The sequence below is a fragment of the Zootermopsis nevadensis genome, unplaced genomic scaffold, assembly GCF_977971745.1.
Source record: "Zootermopsis nevadensis isolate Lab colony 2312 unplaced genomic scaffold, Znev_1.0 Znev_ptg000010l, whole genome shotgun sequence".
Classification (NCBI taxonomy): Eukaryota; Metazoa; Arthropoda; class Insecta; order Blattodea; family Termopsidae; genus Zootermopsis; species Zootermopsis nevadensis.
Window position 1 is genome coordinate 17,634,172 of NW_028259142.1, and position 26,507 is coordinate 17,660,678.

Below are 26,507 nucleotides of genomic sequence, written 5' to 3' on the forward strand. Positions count from 1 at the left end.
GCATAAAAATGTTGACATTGGTATTGGTTGTTAAGGTTGAAAAGTTTTGGAGGAGTTCCTCCAGAATTGTTGGCATCTTCCTGCAAGACATCCCAGAGGGCTAACGTCAATTGTGGAAAGTTTAAATGAATTGCTTGAAGGTGACTTGCTGTCACATTTTGTGTTCAGATGAACACAGACTGTTATTACATTTAACTTGTATTTTAATTTTTTAATGTCATCTTGGGCACAAAGTAGATGTATGGGAGGCTGTACTGCATGCATGCTCCTGTAAAGTCCTTTGTGGCTCTCTGTAGGATGAAGTTATACAATATAAGGATTTCAAAATTATTGGTCCTGCGTTGCTGTGAGGGGGAACAGGAGTAAAACATTGTTTTGGTCGGAATAATAGGTAACAGTTTTACCGATAGGGCTATCGTTTAGTAATTTACGTAATCTTAATTCATTGATTTGTTCAACTACATATGGCAATGTGTGAAAATATGCCTACAAAATCAGATATAGGTTGTAATATCAGTTAAGTGAGTATCTATGCCATTTTACTTCGAGAAAAATTAATAAAAAGTATAGTGTCATCATAAATGCTGTAGTTTACTTCAAAATTTTCACCAACCACAGAACACACAAGACCATGGATTACAAGATGTAACTCCAGGGACCACACCATCTACCATGACCAAAGGCTTCTTTCGTAGTAATCCGTGGTCTTCTCAGATTGGTCAAGTTATGTGGTTACCTGAAGTCTCGGTTTATTAGGTCAATGTATGGTTGTAAATTGACTTAGTGGTTGCAAAGTTCGAGAAAAAGACTAGGAATTGCTCTTCAAGATGATAATTCTGATTGGATATTAACATTTAGCGGAGACGAATTATAACAGTGTAACATATTTTATGAAGTTTGGGGTATTGAATAAATTAAAATAATACCTCCGTTACGGAGATGTGATAAGTATGTGTTGTTATTGGCACTGGAGCACTGCAAGAAAACAGCTGATTGGACAGATTTTGCTGTTTGTAGAACCACGCCCACTTAAAAAATTTGTATTAAAAGCATTACATTTGTAGCTCTGTTCCTGGCTTCGATTTAAAAAAGTGAACTTTTGTATTACTCTTTGGTAATTCTGATAAAATGTCCCTCGCTGTGTACCTGAGTGTGCTTGGCTACACTATGAACGAAAACGTCAAAAGTAATTGTACTCGGACATATATGAAGAAGGAATATATACTTCAGATTCCGCATTTTTGTTATTTTGTGTAAGAAGCCTTTTTTGTGCTTAGAGTTTCGTATGGTGCATTTCGTTCATTTTAAATGAATGTAATAATGGCCATGTAAATATGTTTGACATTAAGTCTCTTTATGTTTCTAGCCAGCTGTGTTCTTACATAATATGCTAATTTTGAAATGCCGTTACAACAAATTAGCGTTTCACCTCTTGACTGGGTCAAAGAAAACTCAAATGCAAACCCCCAGAACCAGGAATGGAAATTGCAGGTATGTAATAATGGCATATTTAAAATTAGTTACCTATAATGTAGTGAAGAGTAGGATCAGTGTGCAGCTATGTATATCAGTACTGACAGTTATGTCCTGACATGTGTATTAGCTTTGCCTCCTGCCACAGATGATGGTTGTAACTTGACTATATTTAATATTACTGAAAGTAAGGTGAATTTGTGATGTATCCTGACCATCACTGAGGCCATTATGCAGTTTTCTCACAAAATAAATTTGTTTCATAATGTCAGATGGTGGGTTTTGATAAATATGTTGAACATTTGGGTTCCAAATTGCAGGGTATTTGTGGATCAACTGAATAATAAACTACTAGGATGCTTTGTATCATGGTATTAGTTACATAATGTATGGCATACTAAACTCTTATTAATAATAAGACATTCACATGGCTGACTGAATAAACTCCTGTTTATTTATTTATAGTATGTGTTACACATAAGGGCTCTCTGATTCAGTTCTCATCAGAAGTATTATGTCTTGATTGAGATTTTTCTTAGTAATTAATGACTTGGTGGGGTACAGTTGAGTCCATAGGCACTGTGGCTTTATGTAGATATAGTATATCATCACTTCAAAGGATGAGTGCAGCTTTGCTGGAATGATGAATGACAAGGAAAACTGAAGTCTTGGACAAAAACTTGCCCTGGCGCTACCTTGTTCATCACAAATGCCATGTGGGCTGGCCTGGAATTGATCTGTCAGTCTTCCATAGTGAGAAGCCAGTGACTGCTTGATCATTGACAGAGTCCAGAGTCTTTTTTCTTTCTTTCTTTTCTCCTAATGACGACTTCTTTTTGATTTCCAGGAGCCAGTGTTCACAACTTCAAGTCAGCATCCACCAGAACGTTGTGCCTCCCAAGCTTCAACTCTTTCTAATAACCATGATATCTGCAGGTAATCATCAAATGTTTGTTGTTTAATGTTTTGTAATGCTTATTGCCTTGTTGTGTATTCCCACACCCCTTCATGAAACATGCCGTTCCAAGCCAAGTTTGAATTTATGTTCCAGAGGAAACATTGGCTGACTGCTTGGTGCAAGTTTTTAATAGTTTGGAAAGTAGGGTATGTGTAGTGAGGTGGGTGGGTGCAACAGCACTAACCAACTGTCTAAGCTTGAGGTCAGTTATTGGAAATATCCAATATCACTGTTCCTCCATTACACTGCTGAAAATTACTATTACTCCAGATTTAGAATTTGATTTTGTTGTTTATGTTACAATTCATAGGTGGTTTTTATGTTATGATAAAAATAGAGACTATTATATATCCAAAATTTAAAATAAATATATGTAACTGAAATGTATTCTTAAGTGTATTAAAATGGTTACAAAGACTTGTCTCTTTGGTTAAATGCCTGGGATGCAAGGGTGGTCTGAAGATTTCAGCTTGGTTTGAACATGGTAAGTGGAATTTAGCATAGTTACAGAAGGGCTATTATTAAGTAGCTTTTAAAAATAGAATATAATAAGGATTTGTGAATTTGTCTTCCTTCCCAGGTTTCTGATTTTATAATGATAAACTGATTTTCAGAATCTGCCACTGTGAAGGGGACAGTGAGGTGCCCCTTATTGCACCGTGTTATTGTTCAGGTTCCCTGCGCTATGTTCATCAGGCTTGCCTCCAGCAGTGGATCAAGTCCTCAGACATCCGGAGTTGTGAGCTTTGTAAATTCCAGTTCATTATGCGGAGCAAGATCAAACCATTTAGTGAGGTAAATTTATGTTTATTTCTCTTAGCAAAAAAATCAAGGATGGGATGGGTAAAATATGTGGCATGCATGGAGGAAACTGCTGTCTGTTTGTATCCACTTTAGGGGTCTACCAAGTGAGAAGTGGCACAAGAGAAAGTTGTCTCATATACAGTCTAAATATCAGACTGTGGAATTGATAACATTTATGTGACTGTATATGTACAATATTGTTTACATTAAAATATAATATATGCACATCATTGCTGGTGGTATAAGGTACTATTACTGAAGAAGCTAAATAATGAGGTGCTATACATATTTTATGCAGCTTTATCTCTAGTAGCATGAATTTATTATCACAGCTGTATCGGGTAGGTAGACAGTCTGCACAGTCTTGAAGCTTCCCTTTTCTCCCTTTAGTAAACAGTACTTGAGCCAGCTATATATCACTGGTGTTATATCAACAAGTATCCTTATTTATTTGAAGGTTACCAAACCTAAGTTTGAGCCTTCTGCAGTCTGGTGATAACTCCACCTAAGAATTACCATATTCACTTTTATCTAACATTTAAAACTATTTCATATCTTTCATGACTTGGGGCTTTATACCTTGTTCTCATTCATTATTTGTTCAAAATTTTATTCATTTATCAGGAGGAAGTAAAAAAAAAGGATGAAAATCACCAGCATAGCTAGTCTTGATATATGCATTCATGGGTTCGTTTTCTTTTTAAATCTAATATTTGAAAAGGCATGAAAATTCTGTAGCCCATATTCATATTTCATGAGTATTGTAAATGGTATGGTTGAAAGAATGAATAGGGCAACAGACATGGACTGGTGTACTCAGGCACACTGTGCCCCTAACATTTTCATATTACTCAAATGTTTGAAGTGTGTTTAAAATTCTTACAAACAGAAAAACATAAATGTTGCAGTTAAGTGGGTTGATTCTTGGCTAAAGGGCCAGCTGTTCTGATAGGTTATTCATATTTATTTTCGATCTCTTTACCACTGCACAACTGCTTCTTTCCACATCCATCCCTGTTCAACATTCCTTGTGATCTGGCCATTTGACATGATATAATATGTGTAGTTGAAGAAGGATTGTTAAATTAACTAAGTTATGAATGGAACATTTTTCATATTATTCCTCTTGACAAAAATGATGACTTGGTTGCAGTGGGAAACACTGGAGATGTCAAGTATGGAGCGTCGGAAGCTTCTTTGTTCAGTCACATTCCATGCTGTGGCTCTGATGTGTGTTGTGTGGTCATTATATGTTTTGATTGATCGTACAGCTGAAGAGATTCACAAAGGTCTTCTTGAATGGCCATTCTGGACCAAACTAATTGTTGTGGCCATAGGATTTACTGGGGGCCTTGTCTTTATGTACATCCAATGCAAAGCATATCTCCATCTGTGTCGACGCTGGAAGGCCTTCAACAGGGTAATATTTGTCCAGAATGTCCCAGGAAAGGTTGCCTTGCCAACATCAAATTCTCAGCCTCCACTGGCAAGGGAAGAATCATTGCTAGTGTCAGAAACATGTTGTGGAATTGTTGCCTCAGATGATATTGTAAGGGGAAAAAACAGAGAGACTGAATCAGCTAGTGCAACTACTGCAGATTTTGCTTTCCTTGAGGGGAGGCAGAAGACATTGACTAAAAGTAAGGAAGAAGGGATGCAACATGAGACTTCAGTTTATATGGCTGACAACATTCTTTTGGCATGTACTGATTGTGGAAATGAGGAATTACTTAAGAGAGATACTGTAACAGATAATGGCAGTAATTATCAGACCCTAATATCCATGTCCATAGAAAGTTGTGGTATTGCTGACATAAGTGATTTAAAAGATAGTGACTGTCAAGACAGTGCCGCTGACATATCAAGCAGAAAATTTTCATATGAAACATCTCATGTAACTGAAGAGAGTTGTTTGACTGGGAATGAATGTGAAGAAATGAGCCACCTTCTACAAGATGACAGAAAGTGTGAAAGTGTATGCATAATGGGTGGAAGTCACCAGGCTGCCAGTGGTTTTGTGTTTCTTCCATCTTCTCTTTCACCTCACCTGGGCAGGCAAACAGAACTGGTTGGAAGGGGGAAATTGCAAGACATAAATGTACTCAATACGTCCACTAGTTGTGCTGTGAGTTCAAGTAGCAGTGAAGAATCATTTCAGTCACCATCAGTACAGTGGTTGCAACAAAGTCACAAGTCATTGAATGGTACAGGACTGCCATTTAAACAGCAACAGACTCCTCCTTTGCCAGTGAGACCATGGACTGTTGGTCCTTCCAACTCGGGTATGAAGTGGGTAGCTGATGTAATAACCGATCGAACAACTGAAGTACAAGCAGCTACAGTCCGACCAAAGTTCTCTCTTGGTTCCCAGTCCCCACTTCTTCCAGTTGTTCCTGGAAGTGATGATCATACAAGTTATAAATGATGACTGCATAAATTATACAAAATTTATGAGGTGTGAGGAAAATTTATTTCAAAATATTTGTAACAGAATTCATTATGTTATCAAACTAGGCCTATTTAAAAACGTAATTCCTGTAAATGGTGTATTTAAACAATATATTTCAAGTACAAATTAAAAAATTTAACCGAAGTGTTTACTTCTTTTCTCTTTGGCAATATGAATGGAGTGAAAGAAAAATTATACATTAGAAGAATGTGGTAGTCATTTTACCATGTGACAATGGTAACTTAGACTTTTCTGTTGTGTAATTAGGTTGAGTTCCATTCACATGTTTTACTTACATTCAAATATTGACATTTGGACTATATATGGATTTTATCCCAGTTGACTGACTAAAAATTTACATATTGTACTTAATTAAAAGTATCTGTGATGTGTATGAAACAATACTTCATAGTTTTTCTGATCACCAATTGTAAAGTAATTTGTTCATAATAAATTAGTCCAGTTTTTAAGAGTATTAATTAGGTTTGCTGCTTGGTGTATGTTTAAGGCATAATGTAATTCAAAATGTTTTGTGTTGATTTTATATATAGTGCCAGTATAATAAATTAATTAAAGTGATTATTATAAGTTACAAAGTATTATGCTGTCATTGATTTATACTTTTAAAAGGGGCTTTGTAGGGACTGCTGTCTCAAGTCAGGTTTGAGATGTTCAGAAAAAATGCAATTTATTGTACTATTAGATTACCTCAGATATTAGTTCCACTACCCCTCTTTTCAGCAGAAAGTTTTAAAGAAAGATTATTTAATTGTACAGATAAAATTCTTCAGTGCAAACATACATTTTTTTCTCCTCCATCCTTTCATAATGCTCACAGGTTAAGGTTCTCAGTTCTCTAAGGTTCACAGTGAATGCTTATCTGGTGAAACTATCATCTGGTATTTGTTCTTTGTATTTCATTCATTAGCACATATTGGCACCAGAGTACTGTATATCATAGATGCTAGAGAATTGTTGGTTTGTTTGGCAAATCTGATAGAAATGACTGAATGTGTAAGAAGAACCTCTTGTTTCCAAGTAGTTTCCTGTGATCATTACAAAATTTACCTCAGAAGTAGGGCAGCAGCTCCAGAGTACAGAACTGTATGTATCATGGTGAAAGCTATTAAAGTGTAATGATTACATGATGATGGATTTTTAAGGGTGATGAAAATCTGTAGCACTTCTTCAGAGGGGAAGTAAAGCCGGTGGTCCCATGTCATAGATTTATGGCATGTAGGAGCAGCTTATGAGCATGATATGAGATGTTTCGAGAGCAAAATTCAGCAGCCATTTCTCACCCAAATCTCTGCTGATTCACTACTAGATGGCTCTGGCAATCACAATCATGACTGTAGAAATTGTGCAGTCAGTGGGCTGGTTACTCACAAATGCACACATCAGAGACCAAGAAAACCTCCGAAAGGAGGCCCTATGCTCTGGAAAAGTGTGATAGGAAATAAAGAAGAAAGAATACATACTCTGGGACTCAGTTTGCTTACTGGATGTCAAAAATACTGCTAAAACTGTCAAGGCATTGCAATGCATAGAAGTCTTGAAATGCAATTTAAGGAAAAAGTATAACATTCTGAATAGGACGTTTTGTCAATATAATGTAGTGGTGTAACACTGGAATAAGGAGAAAAACAATTAATGTCAAAAGACGGTTTGCCTTTATTTGTAAGTACATCTCTCTTCAAGAATTAAATCCATACATTTTGTTGAAAAAGTACATGATCAATTTCTGGATGAGTAATAGAAGCACATTTTCTCAGGAAAGTAAATATATTATCACATTTTCTTCAATCTGGTCTTTAAAGTTTCAAGATAGTCCAAAGCATTAATATTGTGTTCACAAAATATGCTTTTAAATGTAGAGTATATGGACAAATAACACACTTGTTCGCAGCTATGGCAACCACTCAGCACATCAGTATGATGACACAGAACCCCAATATATAGAACTTTGGTACATATATATAATGATATACAATGTGATTCAAAACTTCCTGCATACCACATAGGGCAGTGTGTGAGCACAAAGATTTTTTTAATCACTCCACAATTCCAACATTTGTTCCTACAGATATAAAGTGACTTTGGAAACATTCTGTATCACCACTGTTGCCACCAGCTGACATTCAACAGAATGCTTGCTGTCTTGCATAGCAGTGATTAGGAGCTACATGTATGTAGCATGTATTTGTTCACAACACACAGTATGCTGTTTTAGCAGAATTGAAGGTTTCTAAGAATAGCCGAGTACACAGCAGTATACCAAATACAGATGATACAGTACATTTTATATAGTGTTGTACAATATACTGCATATAATATAATGTAGCACATAAAAATTAAATAAAACAAGAAGAAAATATATAGTACATTGCAATACATTCCAGTGTATTACATATATACAGTACAGTGTAATGAATAACTTGCATGTGGCTCACATAATAAAATGGGAAAGGAATTGATACCAATCTGAGATCCCCTATCGACCTAGAAGTCAACACTTTGAAGCCTGGAGGGGTGGGTTTTTTGTCTCTGATCTTGTGATTTTCTGACAAAACTTTTGTATGAATTTTTAATTTTCCCCATGTATACTAATGCTCTGCCCATCTCAACCACCTTTGATTTAATCAGCCTAGTAATATTCTGTATTCTCCTGTTACTTTTCATTTCTTAGTTCCAAATACTGTTTTATTGTTCTCGCACCCGTAATTTAACTACTGACTATTCATCATTTCTATTAAAGAAGCTTTTGACTATGGGATGAAGTGAAGAACTGTAAACAAAGTTAGGTACCTTACATTTATTCAGCCTTTCACATATAAGTCAGAAAATAGTCATGCAGAAATGCAATAAATATTATAAATAAATTACCCCTAACTAAAAATATAAAATTATGCTCTTAAAATCAACTGCTGTGTTACCCATTATAAAATATTAATACAGCTGAATAATCCATGTTTGTGAAGTATAATTTAGTAAAGCAGCCTACAATCCCAAGTATCCTAATCATCTGTGGATTAGTGCCTCTTAACTCAAAAGGGGTTATACAACAATCAGTCAAAAAGGTGCTCTGATTGACTTAGGGATGAGAAGTTCTCCTGTTCCCCTATAGATGGCTCTGTTTCTGTTTCTGCCATTATTTGCTGCAACCACTGCTGAACTTGAGATGGGCGTCGACAGTCACCGACAAAGCTGTCTTTTGCTGTTGTCACTGGTTCAGATGACACTTGACTCTACAATATGAAAGAAACATCTTTTGTAAAGTGAACCAGATTAAAGAACCTACTCCTGTTAGAATATTTCAATGGTAACATACAATTCCCATTGTTGAGAAGCTATGAATAGCTGATTTCAATTCTTGAGAGACAGCAGAGCACATTTCCTACACTGATCTTGAACACCAAATAAACTCAGATGATAAGTTCCTTGCAAGGCATCTTGTGCATTTTTATTTACTTCATGGAGCAAAGTCCTTCCTGAGAAGCCAACAGTCACTCAAAGACATTCCCAACATTTCATGGAACCCGAAGGTTAATTACTCTGTTCACAAGAGCCCACCACTGGTCCCTATCCTGAGTCAGATGAATCCAGTCCATACCACCCTATCCTGTTTATCTTGTAAGATCCATTTTAATATTTTACTCCCACATACCCAGATTGATGATCCCCAGTGATTTTGTCTATGTATGGACTTAACCTTGAGAGAAGGATGGTGGATAAAATTTTGTTTGCCTCAATAATTACTTGTCAGTTTTATTGCCCCTTCTTGTAAACTGGTACAATAATATACTCCTTCCACTGCTGAAGCAATTCTTCCTTATTCCAAACAGAATTAAGGAGTTTACGGATCTCAAAACATTAATGTTTCACCTCCTGCTTCAATCAGTTCTAGCGCAATTGCAACCTCCTAAGGACTAGGCTTAGGTACTAACAGCTAAAATGTATGTATTTCTGTTGCCTTAATATCACTAACCTTATGTACATTCAACAGCTCAGAGAAGTAATTCTTCCACCTATTCAAAGTGTTGTGGGAATCTAGGTTTTCATTATCCATGTGAAGGGTACAGAACTTACATTCACAAGTGTACATTCTGGAGTGGCCAATGTACCCTCCTGCTGTCCTTCGCTAAATCCCTTGAGACGTGGGGCAAGGCTAAACTGAACAACATCTTGCTGAGGTGTTGAATGATTTGAAAGAGGTTTATATAGGCACACATGGTCTTCATTTGCATCTTGGTAGTCTTCAACTCTATACCATAGAAAAACAAATAATTCACATTCTCATTTCCACAAAATGTCTTAAAAATTATAACAGCACCAATGTCTGAAGTCAACTCCTTCCATCATCAAATTATTATATTAGCTGTTCTAGAGAAGGCTTCTAGCCTATCTCTCTGATTTTAGAAGGAATACGGTTATGATACTGTACTCAAAACTGTAGCTCCATCTGCAGTACCATGAAGTACAAAGTGGTAATTATATTGCACAGGAATATGAAGCACAGTGCATGAAATGGTGATTACAAAAGCTATTTTCTCCTCCCCCCCCAAACACATTTTTAAAGCGTTCTTCTCACCTGTAAGGAACAGAAAATGGTGCCACATTTCCCTCAATTGCAACAAGATTTCCTCCTTCCACATTGACTTTCCCAAAGGTTAGAATGCTCTCACATAAATAATTCTCTTGGTCCAGATTCAAACTGACTTGAGGTATTGATTTAACAGCATCTCCACTGAAATACATAATCCACAATAGTGAGTGACTAAATTTCTGGTAGTAGAACCAAAATGTTCAGCACCACTAACATCAAAACCTGCCACTGAACATGCAGCTGCAATGAAATATTCAAATATTATACCATTTTGATAGTGTACTCCCATCTATGACAAGGCGTATGAAGTGACCTCTTCCCTTTAGGTTTTCAGACTTCATTTTTATGTATATTCAATTTTCCATATATATGCCCTTCCCATCTCACTCCAACTTGATTTGTTCAATCTAATATTTGGTGAGTAAAAATTATGAAGCCCTCATTATGCCTCCAAATGCAATGGTGTAGTTGCATGAGATACACCAAGTTGTTAATCCCATCTGTGGAAGCATTATGATACAACTGTCTGTGGCACTGAAGGGGAACATACATGATGCAGTTGGTAGGGACAGAGTGTTGTGACTGCAGAAGAGCTATCTGTTGACTGTGGAGAACATCAACTTGCCGTAACAGCTGCTTTTCTCGAGACTGCAATGCTTCAGTCAGCCTAGCAAATGATCCACGAAGCTTTGCTTGGGCCTTCAACAAAAACAAGGAGAATAATACTATCTTTAGTATTCCATAATCCACCTCATATATATCTTAAGACATATTTAAAACCAATAAGATTCAGTTATTTAATAATGCTTTTCAACTGAAGTGGTTATTTAGCTTCCAATGACATGATAAAAACAGGTGTGGTAAATGATGGAATGCAAAGTAAGACAAAGCTATATTTGCTTATTTGAAGGTACTATACAAACATATGCTGGGAGGGATGATAAAAAAAAAGTAATGTGTCAAGATGGCCATTAATGTGGCTATGATTCTAATCTGGGACCTTCCAAACACAAAGCATAACTGCTAACCACTTGAACACAGCAATCACTGATATTCATAAGAATACACAATTAAGAACTAATATTACATTTAATAATTTAACTATTCAGACTATGGTGACAATTACTCTGGTCAACAAGTTAAAAATATGGAAAATTTGCAATTATTGCACTACTCAACTTCAAGGAATCATGTTTTGGAAGTGTGGTTCAGAGCTAAAGACATGGAGGGGAAGTGTGATTTCATAAGAAACAGATACATGGCACATATATTTGCAATTCTCAGACAACTTTTCATTACACAAATCTAACCAATGTCTATACAATGGTAGTGCTTTATTTTATTGTGAGGAAAGAGAACTTACTTGGCATGTTGTTAGCTGCAGCAGCTGATGACAGTGGGCCAAGGTAGCTGCAGGATTTGTCAGATCTGCACTACTGTTTGATGGTGAACTTATCTCATCCTTCCTTTCTATCATGACAACTGTCTAAACAGTGAATGATGACATAATTTGTTATTTAGACAGTGATCCACATTCACTGCACAATATTCTGGGTATAGCACTATATTAAAGTGATACAATTACCAGTGTTTCAAAGGACCTTAATGCCTCCTTCTTCAGGGTGAATACCAAGTAAAGATGGTGCCAAAAGTCTTATAAGCGAATGTAACAAAGAAATCTGACTGGTACACAATCCTTTCATGGAATGTAAATAAATTATATTATTTTCCCTTGTCTACCTCCCAATTTTGGGAAGTAACTCAAGCAGTTTAAATCAAATGTATTTATTTTCATTACTATGTAGCTATATAAAATGCTTCTTCAGGAGTTAGCAGCGCTTTAAATTACAATAAACATGAAAGGGGTCAGTGCTTTTAAGGACTAAAATTTTCTGCGCATCCGAAAGAAAATTTGCGTATAGAAACATCAACAGGTCTGCACCCTCAATAAAAAGCTAACCTCAACACATATCACAAAAGATTTAATAATATACGTTACCTTTTCCCTAATTAATGTCTCTAACTTTATAAAATTCGGCCTAAATGATTCAACCACAAGAAATTACACAATCATTCCTAGACTTTACCTGGCATAGGTAAGTAAAGTGGTCAGCTGGTCTCTTGTGGCTGGTCGCTTCCACGGATTATAAACAATTTTCCAAAATGCTGTAAACCATGCATTAAGCATCTAAGGGGTTAACCGCCCACTAAGGAACACCAAAAACATAGCCAACCTACTATTTTCTTGAGTACTATATCCTTCCTCCGTGACATCGATCTGGTCATAACCGATGTGGTTAGCCTCTCAGAATTTTCTACTCTTCGTTTCTAGCAATTTAAGATGGCGAAATTAGGAGTACGTTTTGTGCTGTGTTTGTTGGTCTTGTGAGTGTGAAGTTTAGAGGAACATGTTGAAGTGAAATGTGCAAAGCTTGTGACTTTAGAATATATATGTCAGCATATATTGACTTAAGTTTATTAAAAGCTGATACGATACAATGTCAGCTTTTGCAGCTGAATACATGGAACTCAGAGGTCAAATTGTGAACCACTCTGAAAAATATTTAAGAAAAACGCATTTAAAGATATTGATCGATAAATTTCAACCTATCATAAACTCGAAAAGACTTTCCAGTTATGTAAATAATTTTAATGACTTAATAACCATACTGGAAAAAAGAAGTTATGTCGGGGAACACAACGTAGGTCCGTTTACGGAAATTGTACAACTATTGCCAAATGCTGACATTTTGAGTGAAATGTTGTCGAATTTCCAGACTAACAACAATAGGAATAGAATTCAAGGAATGCACATGAATAATAATGGTAAGAGCACAATGAGTGAACAAATTATTTTTCTTGGATCTTACAATAACGTTAAGTTGTGGGATAACTGCTTGCCATGTGCCATAGGAATTGCAATCCAATTAATTTGAAGGCATCATAGCAGGCTGTATATATCCAGTGTGCTACATCCAGATGTATATGGGTAAAGCACACTAATGAAATGTAAAGTAATTAGGTGTAAGAAAATATGATATTTAAAATAAAGCAAACTAACACAGTTGATAGCATGACAGGAGACAACTAATGTTTTACTGGTGAAGAGCATTTTGTATGTTGTGTAGCAGGTAACATGTCTCCAATCCTTCTTATAATCTGCCTATGATTTTGAATATTGGTGTCATGTGTCAGATATGTAATGAAAGGTAAACATTTTCTTTTTCTTTTCCAAGGAAGCACTGAACCTCCCTTTTATTCTTCAAGTAATTCTTCAGGCTCAAGATCTAGAAGTGCAGATATATTTTTCAGTAACAACAGTGTGCTACAAAAAGCAGGTATGTGTACAAACGTGCAATGTTTTTTAATGCTATATTGTACTCATTTTTTGTTATTTAGCCATTAATGTCACAGCATAAAATACATCACTAACTGCATGGAATTGCAAGTTTTTAGCACATAAAAATAACAACATATAAAGAGTGCTGTCATGTGGGATGTAGTGCTATGTAATCTGGTTCATATTGACCAAATTTTCAAAGGAACTTACTGCCTCTGTCATTCTAACCAGACTACACAGTGCTGCATCCCAGAAGACAACCATCTTGATACTTTTCATCATGAGAACCTCAAATCTCACCTGAACATACATGAACACCGGTATAATACATTGAAATAAACCGTAGATTTTTCCTTGCAAGTCTGCATGCTCTTCATATGTAGTAACATTATCATTAACCCAAGAATGAATGGTTTAATCCAAATATCTGCAACCAGTCTGCTTTGTATTAATGTTGATTTTGTATTCACTTGTTTAAATTCTTTTCCAGCCTTGGATCATATTTGTAAAGATATAGGAACACAGTGGAGAGAGCTAGCAAGAAATCTATCAATACGTGAAGGAGAAATTGATGACATTGAAGTTCAGTATCCCAGGAACTTGAAGGAACGTGCTTATGAGGTATTTTCAGAAATAGCAGATTGACTTTTCATTACTGAGACCTACAAAACATGTCTTCATATAAGCAGAATCGTATTTTATGAAAATGGAGACATCGTGTCTATATTCCTGTTTACCTTCATGACAATGTCCTTAAGCACAGTGCAGTCATCTTTTTTTGTTTATATATTGCCTTGTCATCTCTGTACAACATGTAGCTTGGATGTTCTTTCCCATGGGTTTTGATTATTTTTTATTTTATTTTATTTTACAGTGCATGAAGAGATTTATACAAGAAACAGAACCATACAAAGTGCAGCAGAAATTGCTATATGCTCTTGACAAATGTGGAAGACGAGACTTGAAAGAAGATGTAGAAGAAATCCTAAACAGGAGAGCATATTGAAGATGTGATGTTTCTCTATATCAAGAGCCTTCAAGCACATTTTTCTAACATGCATTTAATGTAGATACTTGTGACAGGACTCTAGAATTACAATTTAAGTCTATAGATGGTAACCAAACCCACTTGTCCATAGGCTTGCAGTGTGCATGGAACAGTTAATTTACATTAAATATTTAAGAATTCAACATTAAATGTCAAGATCATGGAGTAGATATAGTACATTTAATTTGCTTTCTTATCTACACTTTGCACATGATGAGAAATCATTGCTTTATTATGGATTTAATATAAATTAGACAAAGGCTTTATACTTGACACAAGTCTCGTTTTAGCTCACCAATGGCAAGTGATGCCATTTTACTGGAAATATACAGGCAGGAGTATATTTACAAATGTGTAACACCCATGGACTCTATTTACACTTTTCTTCTCCTAACCTAATTTTACATGGGTTAATGGATGAAAAGTCTCCAATACCTCATCTGTCTTCTCACAATCCTTACTTTTCAATTTGTTAGTAGCCCTTTCCTCTGTTCTTGATTTCTAGTACTTCATTAAACCACCTTGTTCAGTTAGCCCATGTTTCTTTTTCCTTTTAATTTTATATCCAACACCTTTGGTATCCTTGTTCAGTCCATTCTATTTAGGCAGTGCCATAGTTCAGCCAGTTAGTCCCTGGCATCTTGCTGTGATCACTGCCCCTGACCAAGCAGCATGTTCTACCCTTACTCCAAAGTTAGTGGTTTTATCTCTGACTCAGCACTTGAATGGTCTTAGAGTAAAGGTACCTTGTAACTATCAAAATATGTTTGGCAACATTGTAGTGTACATCTTTCAAAATTATGTATTGCTGGTACCTTTTATATCACAAATTAAATTTTTAAGAATATATGAATAAATATTCAAGTTTTTAGTTTTAATCTTTTAATATGTAAAATGTTGGAATACACTCTATAGATAATGAACTGAGTAAAGTTTATATCAGCACAAAATGTAAGCTGTAAATAACTTCCATAGCTTTAGATTGTAAACCTAACATATAACTGAATTAAACAGCAAAATGGAAAGAAAAAAATATTGCAATATAATTTTTTCCCCACATGAACAATCTGTAAAAAAGAACTTGAATAAGTGGAGTGTGCGTACTCATTCCCTACCTTTCAGTTTCAGTAACAATCACTTGATATCTATCTTTATCATACATTTGATCTATAGCCTGTTCTCATCACTTATATATTTACACTTCTGTCCAATCATACAAATGAGTCCATTTATAAATTAAATATGTAGGTTTAAGAAAACTAAACATGTTTAGAAAGATTATGTGAAAAACAGTTATGGCATAAATGAACACACTCCTTGTTACTGGTTAGTATGCACGGAAGTTGTCAATATCTAGAAGAAACTTATTGCAAGTAAAATTAATAATGTATACTTAAATATTGATTTAACAGTACATAAAGACAGTAACTGGAGACAAAACCACATTAAAGATCTCTTAACCAAAATATGTCTTCTCTACTTCAATATTTGCATATATGAACTTACATGGTCATTTCAATAAATAGTTATTTTGCCATAGTTCACATTTTTAGAATCATCAAAAACAATTGCGCGATCAAACTTGTGTACCAATTTCAAAACATTTTACATAGAACTTTTTTGATATTTTATCCACAGTCTTCAACATTTAACTCTTTCCTAACCGACATAGGCTGTTATACTGTGTAAGTGTTTTTAGTAACTGATCCAGCTTTAGCCATAGTGTCTTTGTGGATCTGGTAGCCAATAGTAACATTACGGCCAATACTGAGGCGCTGTTTTAGTTTTCGCCTGAAAAACAAAAGAAAACATTGTAATGTAGCCACCTGTCAATCTGTATGCCATTCACATGAGCAATTATAAATTGTTCTCTCTGAGACATTTCAGGAAATTGGGTAGTGTTCCCATTTCATCTTCATTTGAATTTCCCACTAACATGTTTGCTACGTAAGGCAAACTTTAGTTTCATCCACCATGCCCTACAATTAATACCAGGGAAAATATAAATATCATCAGTTATTGGTATGGTATTACTAAGAATAACTAAAACATGTTGTTCATTATAGTAAATCTTACCCTATCTCTATAACACTTGGTGCTTTCACAGCATCTGCAGTCCAAATACCTATTTTATCTCCTTTTGCTCGAATGTTTACAACAGCTCCACAAACATCTTCACTATGCTCATCAAATGCTTCACCAATCATGCATAACAGCTACAAATACAGAAAAAATCAACACTATCACAGCAGTGTTCAATCATATTACATACATTACTTGTAACAGACTTTATGGGCAGTGATGATGATGATGATGTTCTGGGTTCTAGAGTGAAGAAGGAGACAGTACACTTCTCCGTTGAAATCTTACCAACAACTCATGGTGCCAGAACACAGAAGATCATCATCACTTAAACTTTAATCCAACCTAGGTGATATACTGTTACTTTAACACTTCCAAATATATATTACTTATACTACCAACTGGCAGGAAGCATTATTCCCACTCAATTGCTCTTGTAAATTAGACTCACACATACTCTACATTTATGTTTAAACTTTTGATACACATGTCAGATTTACTCTTTTATAATGTACATTTATCATCAGTGATTATAATGTCAGATGAAAAATGAAGATGATCATGATCGGTGTACATGAATATTGATATTAACAGTGTTGAACTACCAGAGTTTGTTGGCAGGTTTGTTAGAACACAAGAGAAGGGCCTGTACTTACTATTTCAAGCCAATATTTATCTAAGTCATTTCCTCTCTGATTTTTTGCCAGGTTTATTAACCAACGGCCTCCTCGCTTATTTGCATCATCTTCCCACATTGGACGAATACCCTTTTTAAACAAAGAGTAATCGCAACCCTGGCGTAACTCACTAGCCATCTTTATATGGTTGTACAAACTGTAAAATGAAATAAAAATCACAATGTTGCACGGTATAAATCAACTACGGATGGCAACTGTTATTCAGGCTTGTCACAACAGGTTTACAAGTCCTGTGGATTAGCACAACAAATACGCCTTAAATAAAAGACCCAATAGAAATTAATTAAATTACCTCCAAAAGTCTTCAACTGTATCAAAACTTATGATCTCTTTTTGATTTTCTTCCCAGTTTTTATTCCGGTCATTTTCATAATACCAGAGTGTCCAAGTATTCTGCAGTGGGTGTTTAATTTGAAGCTCAGGTGGCAGCTCGTCAACAACACCATCCTCCTTCTTTTCCACGTCCTGTCAACACAAACAGTACGCGGCAACGCTAAAATAATTAACTTCCGACAGAATAACGGCAGTCCATCCTGTTCCACGTTAACCTGCCGGCCCATGACCCCCAGCCATGCAGTGCCATTCACGACAATCATACTACAGCCTCTTGTAACACAATATATTTTTTAAATATCACACTGAAATTATATCGACGAATAATTGGAAACTACGATGCATAACCTACCTCCATTTCTTCTAATTTATTTCCAGCCATATCACACGCTTACAAACCACACAAATTGACCGACTTAAACAAAATACCATTAACGACACCTATAGGGAAGGGTCCTGTACTACGTGTATACATGTTTGTTTTATTTTACCATGAATTACATACCGTATGTATTTGTACTACAATATATAATCACATAACATCTGTTCTGTCATTATATGTATTATCAATAACAGTACATATGACAAAAATATACCTGACTGGTACAAAGAAATGGGGGAATTGGGGGTTCTTAATGACCATGAAAAATTAGACATTAGGTTAGCGATTACGTAATATTGTACAGTTTTAGTAAATATTTAATAATCGGCCAGTAATAGGAGATTCTATGCAATAACCTCTGCAGCTGATTCAGGGCCGTATTACAAAAATAAAGAAACATTATTTTCAACATTTGGCACTAATGATTCCAAATCGATACTCCTATATCGATATTCACACATTATGGCGCTGACTAAATCGATGCGTCTTTCTCGATATTCCTTCTTACCACATTTTGGCGCTCGCATTTGCCCAGCAATCTACCAATCAGAAGGAAAGAAGACTAATTCTTTCTGAGTTAGGCGCGTAGTCTTTATGTTTTTACTGTATTGAAGGTTACAGCAGGTAGCAAGGAAGGCGAGTTTTGTGCGTATTGTATGAATTATATGTTTTCTTGATTAGGGAATTCGTTATAAAGAAGGGAACACTGAAGATGTTTGAAGCTCGTCTTGTGCAAAGTTCCATCCTAAAGAAGGTTTTGGAAGCTATAAAAGATTTACTTAATGAAGCAACATTTGATTGTTCTGATTCCGGAATTCAGCTTCAGGCGATGGATAATTCACATGTTAGCTTAGTGTCTATGAATTTAAGAAGTGATGGATTTGACAAATACCGATGTGACAGGAATATTTCTATGGGCATGAATTTGGGCAGGTAAGTGCTGAGCAGAATAAACTGCTAAGCTACTGTGAGTTGATGTATAGTCACTAAAAGCCATACAGTATACTGAGTGATAGGATTTAATACCAAAGCCATCTCTAAGCTACGTTCTTTTGCATGTATAATAAATAAAGGTACATAGTTTTATTTATTTTCCTTCACATTAAACCTAATATAACAGCTTGACTTGTTACGTAAATTAATTTTCTTGTTTTGGTTTATTGTCATTTTGGCACATAAACCTACCCTAACCTAACCAAACATGTCACCAGATTCAGTTTATAGAAGCTTTTCCTCTTTTGTATAGTGTAATTCATTAACAGACTTATGTGAGGATAGTGATATAGTGAACAGTTCGATTTTCCAGCAAATATGATGGTTTCACTATCTTGGAATTATGCGGTTAATTATGTGACACAACATGTGTAAAATTTTTCTCATTTGGGAGAACATACTGTGGTATTAAATTGTGGTGACCAAATCCTCCTGTTACGGAATCTGAGGTTTATTTACAGTCCCTGGAATATACATAGCCTGTGATAACCTACCCAGTCTTCTCTACCTATTGATATTACAGTGAGGGTACAAAGACAATGCTTATCGTTGCTACCACCGAAATTAATAGAATGATTAGTATGAACCCCAGATTTAAGGCAGTTTCTTTTCTAACTTAATTCACCAATAGTTCAGGTAACTTCAAAAATAAAATGAAAGAAAAACATCAATTTGTCATCAGTCTTGTGATCTGGAATTAGGATTGGGATTTATGTACATCACATAAAGGAAGCATGTAGAAAATTTATAGTGTTATACTGTAAAAGTGTGAAGAGATTGAACTGTTAATTTTGAGTTGTCTGGTTTGATGATGTTTTATATTACATTTAAGTGGGAGAGATGGCCTTATAATAATATTTGTGTAAACAAATAGATCCTTTTCTTCATATTTACTGAATTATAATACCTATAATTCTTCCCCTGTGCAGTAATTTCTTGATAGTATTTAACATATGTTCTGTGAATAGTATGTTTGTCAGGTAAGTAAAGTGGCTATTGCTGGATAACTGGGGTTGATTCCTGTCATTCAGATTTTTTCTTTATCATTATATCAGTGCTGTCTATTGGGCATCATAGCTTCCTGTTCAATTATTGAATTTCAGGGGTGAATTGATAGTAGCAAGAAACTGACTGTTATCTCCATATTTAGTGCCAAAGTTAAAGAATGCATGGAGTTTTACATTCCCTCCCCTCACATGTCTTCATAGTGTTAAAGCTCAGGAATGCCTTTGCCTTTGATGTCCAGTTGGAACAGACAGAATTGTGATTTCCAACTGTAAAGTGATCAGTTTCAATGTAGTAACCACTACATTATAACTTGAATGTTTTAATTCATTTTGTTGTTGCAGTATGACAAAGATTCTTAAGTGTGCTGCTAATGAGGATGTTGTAACAATGAAAGCACAGGACAATGCTGACACTGTTACCTTTGTTTTTGAGTCCCCAAACCAAGAGAAAGTCTCAGATTATGAAATGAAACTGATGAATCTAGACCAGGAACATCTTGGGATTCCAGTAAGTTCTTTTTTTTTCTCCCCCCCCCCTTTTACATTATGCTATGACTTGTTTATAAATTAAAAGTTTCTATCAGTCTTAATTTGGTATCACTCTTGTTTTTACTTTTAGGAGACAGAGTATGCATGTGTTGTTCGTCTTCCTGCTGGGGAGTTTGCCAGAATCTGCCGAGATCTGAGTCAGTTTGGTGAATCTGTTGTTATTTCTTGCACTAAGGAAGGAGTTAAATTCTCTTCTGCTGGTGACATTGGTTCAGGTACATAATGTGTTGAATGAATAGAATTTATGAAGATTATGACCAGACATGCTGAGTTGAATGTGCAGGCTGGCACAAATTTTCTGTCAATTTAGGATGGAAATAGCATTCACAGAAATTTATTTGTCAACACTGAAATTGTCACCTACACCTTGAAATTAGAATTACACTTCAAAAATTTGAAAATCATACATAATAATATGCAAAGGTTCAAAACTATCAAAATAATATGCAAGAAGTTCTAAACACCATGCCACCCAGGTTAGTGTCGGTCTGGCCATGTATATGTTGATACATTACAATTAATCTGACAACTTAATTTAAAATTTATGGATACCTAATTCTGATGGTACGTAGTCAACAAAATGTATAATTCCTACTGGTGGCGTGAATGTGAATGAATCAGAAACCGTAGGTGTTATGCTATTTACCTGAATAATATGGTGCTTTTGTCTCAAAACTTAAATTCATGGAAAGATATATTCCATTTCAAATGCTGAGTACAGTTAAATACCAGTCAGTGTTTAATATACTTGAAAAATAATGTATATAGTTAAGCTAGTTATAGCTGGTTGTACTATGGATAACAGCAGTGCTCATAATGTTGAGTAATTTATAATGCTGGTGATGTAAACATTTACTGATTCTAATGAAATGTTTTCCTTTGTGCATGATTTAAAACTGACTCTTTCAGATTGCTAAATTAGGGCAAAATTATTCTTAGGTTTGGGTAAGTACAGTTTATAAATTCTGCCACTGTTGTACAGCAAACATCAAATTAGCCCAGACAAGCAATGTTGATAAAGAAGAACTTGCAGTCACCGTTGAAATGCAAGAGCCTGTCACACTGACCTTTGCATCACGATACCTGAATTCATTCACCAAGGCAACATCTCTTTCTAATGTGGTAAGCATTTGTGCCTGCTGTCTTTTTCATCAACGTATTGTTTGCGTCATGATGCTCATGTAATATTTCATTTCTTGCTCGAAGCTATTTTAGGATTCATTGACAAGTAGATTCATATGAAGAATGTAATGTGTACCCATTATAGTAAAATAATAATTGACAGCTAGATAACTCAGATTGCCTAATTTTCCACTTAGGCAGATAGTTTTACAGTACATGACTGTAATCTTGAGACTTGCAAGGAATGCAGGAAGTCCAAAGCATTAAAGGCTGATGCTATCTTTCCTCCTTCACCCTGCAAGTTTCAAGATTACAGCCAAGGACTATACATGCTTCATAATGTGCATAATTTGAAAGTTGGTTGATATGAAATTCAGTCATCAGTAATCTTTAGGTATTAGAACTTTGTTGATTTAGTAAAAATATCAGTAATTCATATTCATCTTGAGGCCTTTGCTAGGACTGTGGTTTGTGCTGTAGAATGTGAATGAATTTCTCTGCAGTTTGGAAGGCGGTCGGCATATAACATGTTGAATAATTCAACTTCTTTTTCTTCTAGGTTCAGCTGTCAATGTCACCTGATGTTCCTTTGGTAGTGGAGTATAGAATTGGGGAAATCGGACACATTCGTTATTACCTTGCTCCCAAAATTGAAGATGAGGATAACAATTGAATTTTCCATTCTTGTATTATAATTAGCATATTCTCATTCCATGGAAAGTGTTTGTTTTTTTGAATGGAGCTGAACAGATTGTTCACTTCTGTGGTTTTTTGCTTTAACAAAGAAATTGCAACCATTATACATTAAATAGGTGTACTGCAGTTCTCTGCATCCTAGTTCACTGCATATTTATATTCATATGGTGAAGAATGGTGAATATTTCATATAATGTGTGTCAAATCATATAGAGAATTTCATCAGTCACAACTCACTGACAAAAATAAACGACCATCTGATATCATAACAATGTAATTACTGTTTGAAGATATCCGTCTTCTGGGTTATTGCGCTGTGTAGTCTGGTCGATGTTAACCAACGTTTCAGAGGTCATACTGCCTCCGTCATCAGGGCCCTGATGACGGAGGCAGTATGACCTCTGAAACGTTGGTTAACATCGACCAGACTACACAGCGCAATAACCCAGAAGACGGATATCTTCATACTCACCGCTGTGAGAACCTCAAGTCTTACATAATTACTGTTTTATTGCTAAAAGTGTACTTTCCTAAATTCAAACTGCAGTCTGCTTCTTATTAATCTCACAGGGAAGGGAAAAAAAAGGCTGTATGAAAGGCCTTACATGAACACTTACAGTTTCTATTATTGAGAGTGTTGGTTTATTTTTGTTTGCTTTGCCTGTTGAAAAGTGTGTAGTGTTTTTCACAAGGACAGAATATTCAGTATTTTTACAACACATTACAAAACCAACATTGTTAGTGAATAAAACTGCATTGTTTATTTGAAGTGTGTGATTTTTATACATGCTTGAAGATTAATAATGAAATATGGGTAGTAAATTAATTTATTACATCATCTTTCCAGTCATACTTCTCTAATCATGGTAGCACAATTATGTTTCTAAATTGAATTGTGGTGTTTCATTCACATTCTTTGCAATAAATACAGCAGTTTGCAAAGATGAATTTGAAGTCATCACAAATATTAACATTTTGGTTCTGTAAAGACAAAAACCAAGTAAATTGGTTAGTTATATTTATATTTTCCCTGTTTACTAAAAATTGATTGCTCAGAATTATTTCTTTGCATTTCACTTTGTAGTTACTCAATGTAACAATATTCTGTTCCAGTATACATTTACAAGTACAGATTTTGTAATGACAACACACATACCTGAATAAAAATTATGTTTATTACTTCATTTACAAACTTGTTGTTGAAACAAGGCAATAAAAATGGCTGAATTATATAAGGAATTCATATTATGAAATACTGATGATAAATACTTATTTGACTGTGAGACACCTATAGTCTGCACTGTACTGATTTCTGAACATTCGTTTTTATAAATGGATTCATATGAAATTTTAGGTATGATTATGTGCTGTAAAGTTCATTTGACCATCTTGATGTAATGACCTGAACAGTAGAAGTTTGTAAAAGCAAATATACAAGTTTGATCTGTAGCAAGTTAGTCTCTCTTATAAACATATTATCCTTAAAACTCCTTCATATGATTGAGATGTAAGACCAGTTTCAAATCCCTGTAAAGCATATTAATACACTTATGGTTAAACATTTACCTGTTGTGTTAAGGTCATCATATTGTGGCACAGATTAGTACACCACAAGTTTAAAATCTATGGCAGGGGTATTTTAGCATGCTAATGTTATTTAATATTAAGGAATATGAACATACAAGTGCCCACCCTTAATTTTGGGTGAATATAGGCAGAAACTTTTTCTGTTAAGATTTCCCTTTTAAGTTTGGAACAATATTTTCTTCAGCATAGGACTTTGAACTGTATGTTATCATATGCCCAAAACTTATGCATTACAACAAATTGTCACTTCATTATTGAAGCACTTAATGTTGGTATGTGATATAATATGCTTGCTGATGTAACTCTCTGTTCTAAAGTAATTTATATTGAGCTTCTGGATTACCTTGTCCATACATACCTGTAATCTTTTGATTGGTACTGTGCTTGGCCTGCTGTGCAAATTGAATTTTACTGTTTTAAAAATAGATATGTAGATTATATAAGCAGTGTACATTTTAGGACACTGACAAACATGCTTGACAAATGATACAGAACCTGATCCAACAGTGTTGGCCAAACCTTGTTGCAAGTGAGTTTTATATAAACTGAATTTTAGTGTGATATAATAGGATTTTAATGTCATCCCTCTCATGCAGCGGTTCTCGGCCTTTTCCAGAACTGGGGTCCCATTCACCCCTTGTTATTAACTTATGGACTGCAAGTTTGTAAATGAAGGGATTTTGTTGAAATTCCATTAGTTTATTAAAAAGAATGCTACCACTAAGTATCAGCTTTAATTAATTCTATGATTCACATCCATCCCTCCATATGTTCATCAGTATGACACATCAGTTCTTGATCTGACATTCTTAATTGAGGCCTCAGCTAAAAGTTTCTCATAGCAATAGGTGTTGCCAAATACTGGTGATATTAAAAAAAACATGTTTTCTGATATAACTATTTTTCACCATACAGGTTGACAGTATAAAGACAATATATGAGCCACATAAAACATACTGGAAGGTTGCAGGTTGTGAAACCTATTCTAATACATATGTATGGCAATGTATCATGAGAAGTATGGGAATTGTGTCACTGTGAGTAACAATTTGGTTTTAACATAGCAGATATCTAAAAACAATTTAACTAGATTTTCTGTTACTTTCGCCATAACACTTGCACATACAATATATATTTAGCTTCAGATGATTCCAATAGAAGGTACTGCTGTAAGAGTCTGTTTTCAGTATTCATAAAGTTTCAGGAAAAAGACATCTCAAAATCAAATAAACAGTATCTAACATAAACTACAAGCACCAAGTATGATCAATATAGTACTTGTTCTCACATTCAGACAATACTAATAATAAAAAGAATTATAGGCCTCCTATTATTCAAGTTGTTTCCAGTAAGACTTGAGATGTTAATATAAGCAAAGTCCATACAAATGTGATCAAGAGTTTATGTATAGTATATTTATATTCCAATGCATATGTAGATTTACTGTCAAAGAGATGTTTCTCCACATAATTCTAGTGACTAGATTTATCAGTTTATATTATTTTTTGTACATGTAGCTCATACTTGACCTACTTCAGTGCCTAGTTATGACTACATTTATCGAACATCTCATAGTATAGGTACCTTTTACCTCAACATTAAGGTGGAGGCAGAGTCATCCTATGAAACATATATCCTTGTAAGCCAAACAATGGACCAATGTCCACATAACATACTGCCCATGACAGACTATCATGACTGAAAGCTGTACCAAAGTACACTGGATTGATCTTCACAGTTTATTCAATTTGCTTACTGACTTCTGTTTTCCAGTTTTTGTACAGTTTTATGTACTGTAAAAGGTGAACATATTAAGACTTGGGCAACAAAGGTAAGGATTCATACTCAAACTGTTTTGCCCTGATACATATTGAATTGGTCTGGTCGGGTCCCAGAGTTGTGGACGTGGTGGTTGTGAAAAAGAAAAATGTCTGCCCCTGCTAGGAATTGAACCTTTGTCATTCAGCATGTAGCACTATATTATTGAGCTATCTTATTCTATTTAGGTCCTATATAGGAACAGAACTCTACCACATAAATATGAACCTGTATCTTAATGATGCAGAGTAATCAGTATTAAAAAGTACTACTGAAAAACAGTATTCTGGATTTTTTGTTTCACTGATTATTATTGAATTATAATATGCAAGGATATGTAATATGGATTGGACACTGAATACAGAATTAACATGTAAAAGATTACAATGCTGGTAATCTGAAATATGATAATTTTAGTTTGTAGCAACTGCTGTGATTTCTGAAGATGGTCTAAAATTGACCAAAACATGTGGTGAAGTGGAATATAATTCTCTTTACTGCATAATTCTCCCTCTCCCATGGAATTTTAAGATATGAAACTGTTACTGATCATACAGAATAA

At 35.0% G+C, this 26,507-nt stretch overlaps 5 protein-coding genes across 7 annotated transcripts; 3 read left to right on the forward strand and 2 right to left on the reverse strand.

Moving 5' to 3' along the window:
* The first annotated feature begins 679 nt into the window (after positions 1-679).
* Positions 680-6,283, forward strand: LOC110837307 (uncharacterized). Its single transcript, XM_087346664.1, has 5 exons — positions 680-1,253; positions 1,367-1,491; positions 2,321-2,409; positions 3,046-3,226; positions 4,389-6,283. The coding sequence occupies exons 2-5, from the start codon at positions 1,402-1,404 to the stop codon at positions 5,658-5,660; spliced, it is 1,632 nt and encodes a 543-aa protein (XP_087202790.1). The 5' UTR covers positions 680-1,253; positions 1,367-1,401; the 3' UTR covers positions 5,661-6,283.
* A 1,051-nt stretch (positions 6,284-7,334) lies between these two features.
* LOC110837310 (uncharacterized) lies at positions 7,335-12,614 on the reverse strand. 3 transcript variants are annotated; one of them, XM_022079270.2, is made up of 6 exons: positions 12,529-12,614; positions 11,654-11,776; positions 10,841-10,989; positions 10,276-10,431; positions 9,774-9,948; positions 7,335-8,932 (listed from the first exon to the last, which is right to left on the reverse strand). In XM_022079270.2, exons 1-6 carry the CDS (start codon positions 12,574-12,576, stop codon positions 8,753-8,755), a joined length of 831 nt encoding a protein of 276 aa, XP_021934962.1. In that variant the 5' UTR covers positions 12,577-12,614; the 3' UTR covers positions 7,335-8,752. The 3 variants fall into 3 exon arrangements, with proteins under 3 accessions (XP_021934962.1, XP_021934965.1, XP_021934964.1); XM_022079273.2 differs by lacking the exon at positions 12,529-12,614 and adding an exon at positions 12,378-12,523; XM_022079272.2 differs by lacking the exon at positions 12,529-12,614 and adding an exon at positions 12,290-12,438.
* A 174-nt stretch (positions 12,615-12,788) lies between these two features.
* Fadd (fas-associated death domain protein) lies at positions 12,789-15,405 on the forward strand. The gene is made up of 4 exons (XM_022079275.2): positions 12,789-13,116; positions 13,527-13,628; positions 14,121-14,251; positions 14,505-15,405. Exons 1-4 carry the CDS (start codon positions 12,789-12,791, stop codon positions 14,634-14,636), a joined length of 693 nt encoding a protein of 230 aa, XP_021934967.1. The 3' UTR covers positions 14,637-15,405.
* Positions 14,837-18,335, reverse strand: LOC110837313 (eukaryotic translation initiation factor 4E). Its single transcript, XM_022079276.2, has 5 exons — positions 18,144-18,335; positions 17,751-17,923; positions 17,417-17,594; positions 16,755-16,894; positions 14,837-16,469 (listed from the first exon to the last, which is right to left on the reverse strand). Exons 1-5 carry the CDS (start codon positions 18,171-18,173, stop codon positions 16,355-16,357), a joined length of 636 nt encoding a protein of 211 aa, XP_021934968.1. The 5' UTR covers positions 18,174-18,335; the 3' UTR covers positions 14,837-16,354.
* A 330-nt stretch (positions 18,336-18,665) lies between these two features.
* On the forward strand, positions 18,666-23,989 carry PCNA (Proliferating cell nuclear antigen). Its single transcript, XM_022079274.2, has 5 exons — positions 18,666-19,106; positions 20,516-20,681; positions 20,793-20,937; positions 21,705-21,844; positions 22,404-23,989. Exons 1-5 carry the CDS (start codon positions 18,886-18,888, stop codon positions 22,515-22,517), a joined length of 786 nt encoding a protein of 261 aa, XP_021934966.1. The 5' UTR covers positions 18,666-18,885; the 3' UTR covers positions 22,518-23,989.
* The last annotated feature ends 2,518 nt before the right edge of the window (positions 23,990-26,507 follow it).

Excerpts from the sequence above, each read along its gene's own strand:
- LOC110837307 (XM_087346664.1), top strand. The coding sequence starts at position 1,402 with ATGCCGTTACAACAAATTAGCGTTTCACCTCTTGACTGGGTCAAAGAA. Across the intron at positions 1,492-2,320 it reads ACCAGGAATGGAAATTGCAG|GAGCCAGTGTTCACAACTTC; the intron begins GTATGTAATAAT and ends TTTGATTTCCAG. Across the intron at positions 2,410-3,045 it reads AATAACCATGATATCTGCAG|AATCTGCCACTGTGAAGGGG; the intron begins GTAATCATCAAA and ends ACTGATTTTCAG.
- LOC110837310 (XM_022079270.2), bottom strand. The coding sequence starts at position 12,576 with ATGACCAGATCGATGTCACGGAGGAAGGATATAGTACTCAAGAAAATA. Across the intron at positions 11,777-12,528 it reads ATATAGTACTCAAGAAAATA|ACAGTTGTCATGATAGAAAG; the intron begins GTAGGTTGGCTA and ends TTCACTGTTTAG. Across the intron at positions 8,933-9,773 it reads CAGAATGTACACTTGTGAAT|AGTCAAGTGTCATCTGAACC; the intron begins GTAAGTTCTGTA and ends TTCATATTGTAG.
- Fadd (XM_022079275.2), top strand. The coding sequence starts at position 12,789 with ATGTCAGCTTTTGCAGCTGAATACATGGAACTCAGAGGTCAAATTGTG. Across the intron at positions 13,629-14,120 it reads CAGTGTGCTACAAAAAGCAG|CCTTGGATCATATTTGTAAA; the intron begins GTATGTGTACAA and ends ATTCTTTTCCAG. Across the intron at positions 14,252-14,504 it reads TGAAGGAACGTGCTTATGAG|TGCATGAAGAGATTTATACA; the intron begins GTATTTTCAGAA and ends TTTATTTTACAG.
- LOC110837313 (XM_022079276.2), bottom strand. The coding sequence starts at position 18,173 with ATGGCTGGAAATAAATTAGAAGAAATGGAG. Across the intron at positions 17,595-17,750 it reads ACAGTTGAAGACTTTTGGAG|TTTGTACAACCATATAAAGA; the intron begins GTAATTTAATTA and ends TTCATTTTACAG. Across the intron at positions 16,895-17,416 it reads ATAAATATTGGCTTGAAATA|CTGTTATGCATGATTGGTGA; the intron begins GTAAGTACAGGC and ends CTGTATTTGTAG.
- PCNA (XM_022079274.2), top strand. The coding sequence starts at position 18,886 with ATGTTTGAAGCTCGTCTTGTGCAAAGTTCCATCCTAAAGAAGGTTTTG. Across the intron at positions 20,682-20,792 it reads AGGAACATCTTGGGATTCCA|GAGACAGAGTATGCATGTGT; the intron begins GTAAGTTCTTTT and ends TTTTACTTTTAG. Across the intron at positions 21,845-22,403 it reads CAACATCTCTTTCTAATGTG|GTTCAGCTGTCAATGTCACC; the intron begins GTAAGCATTTGT and ends TTTTTCTTCTAG.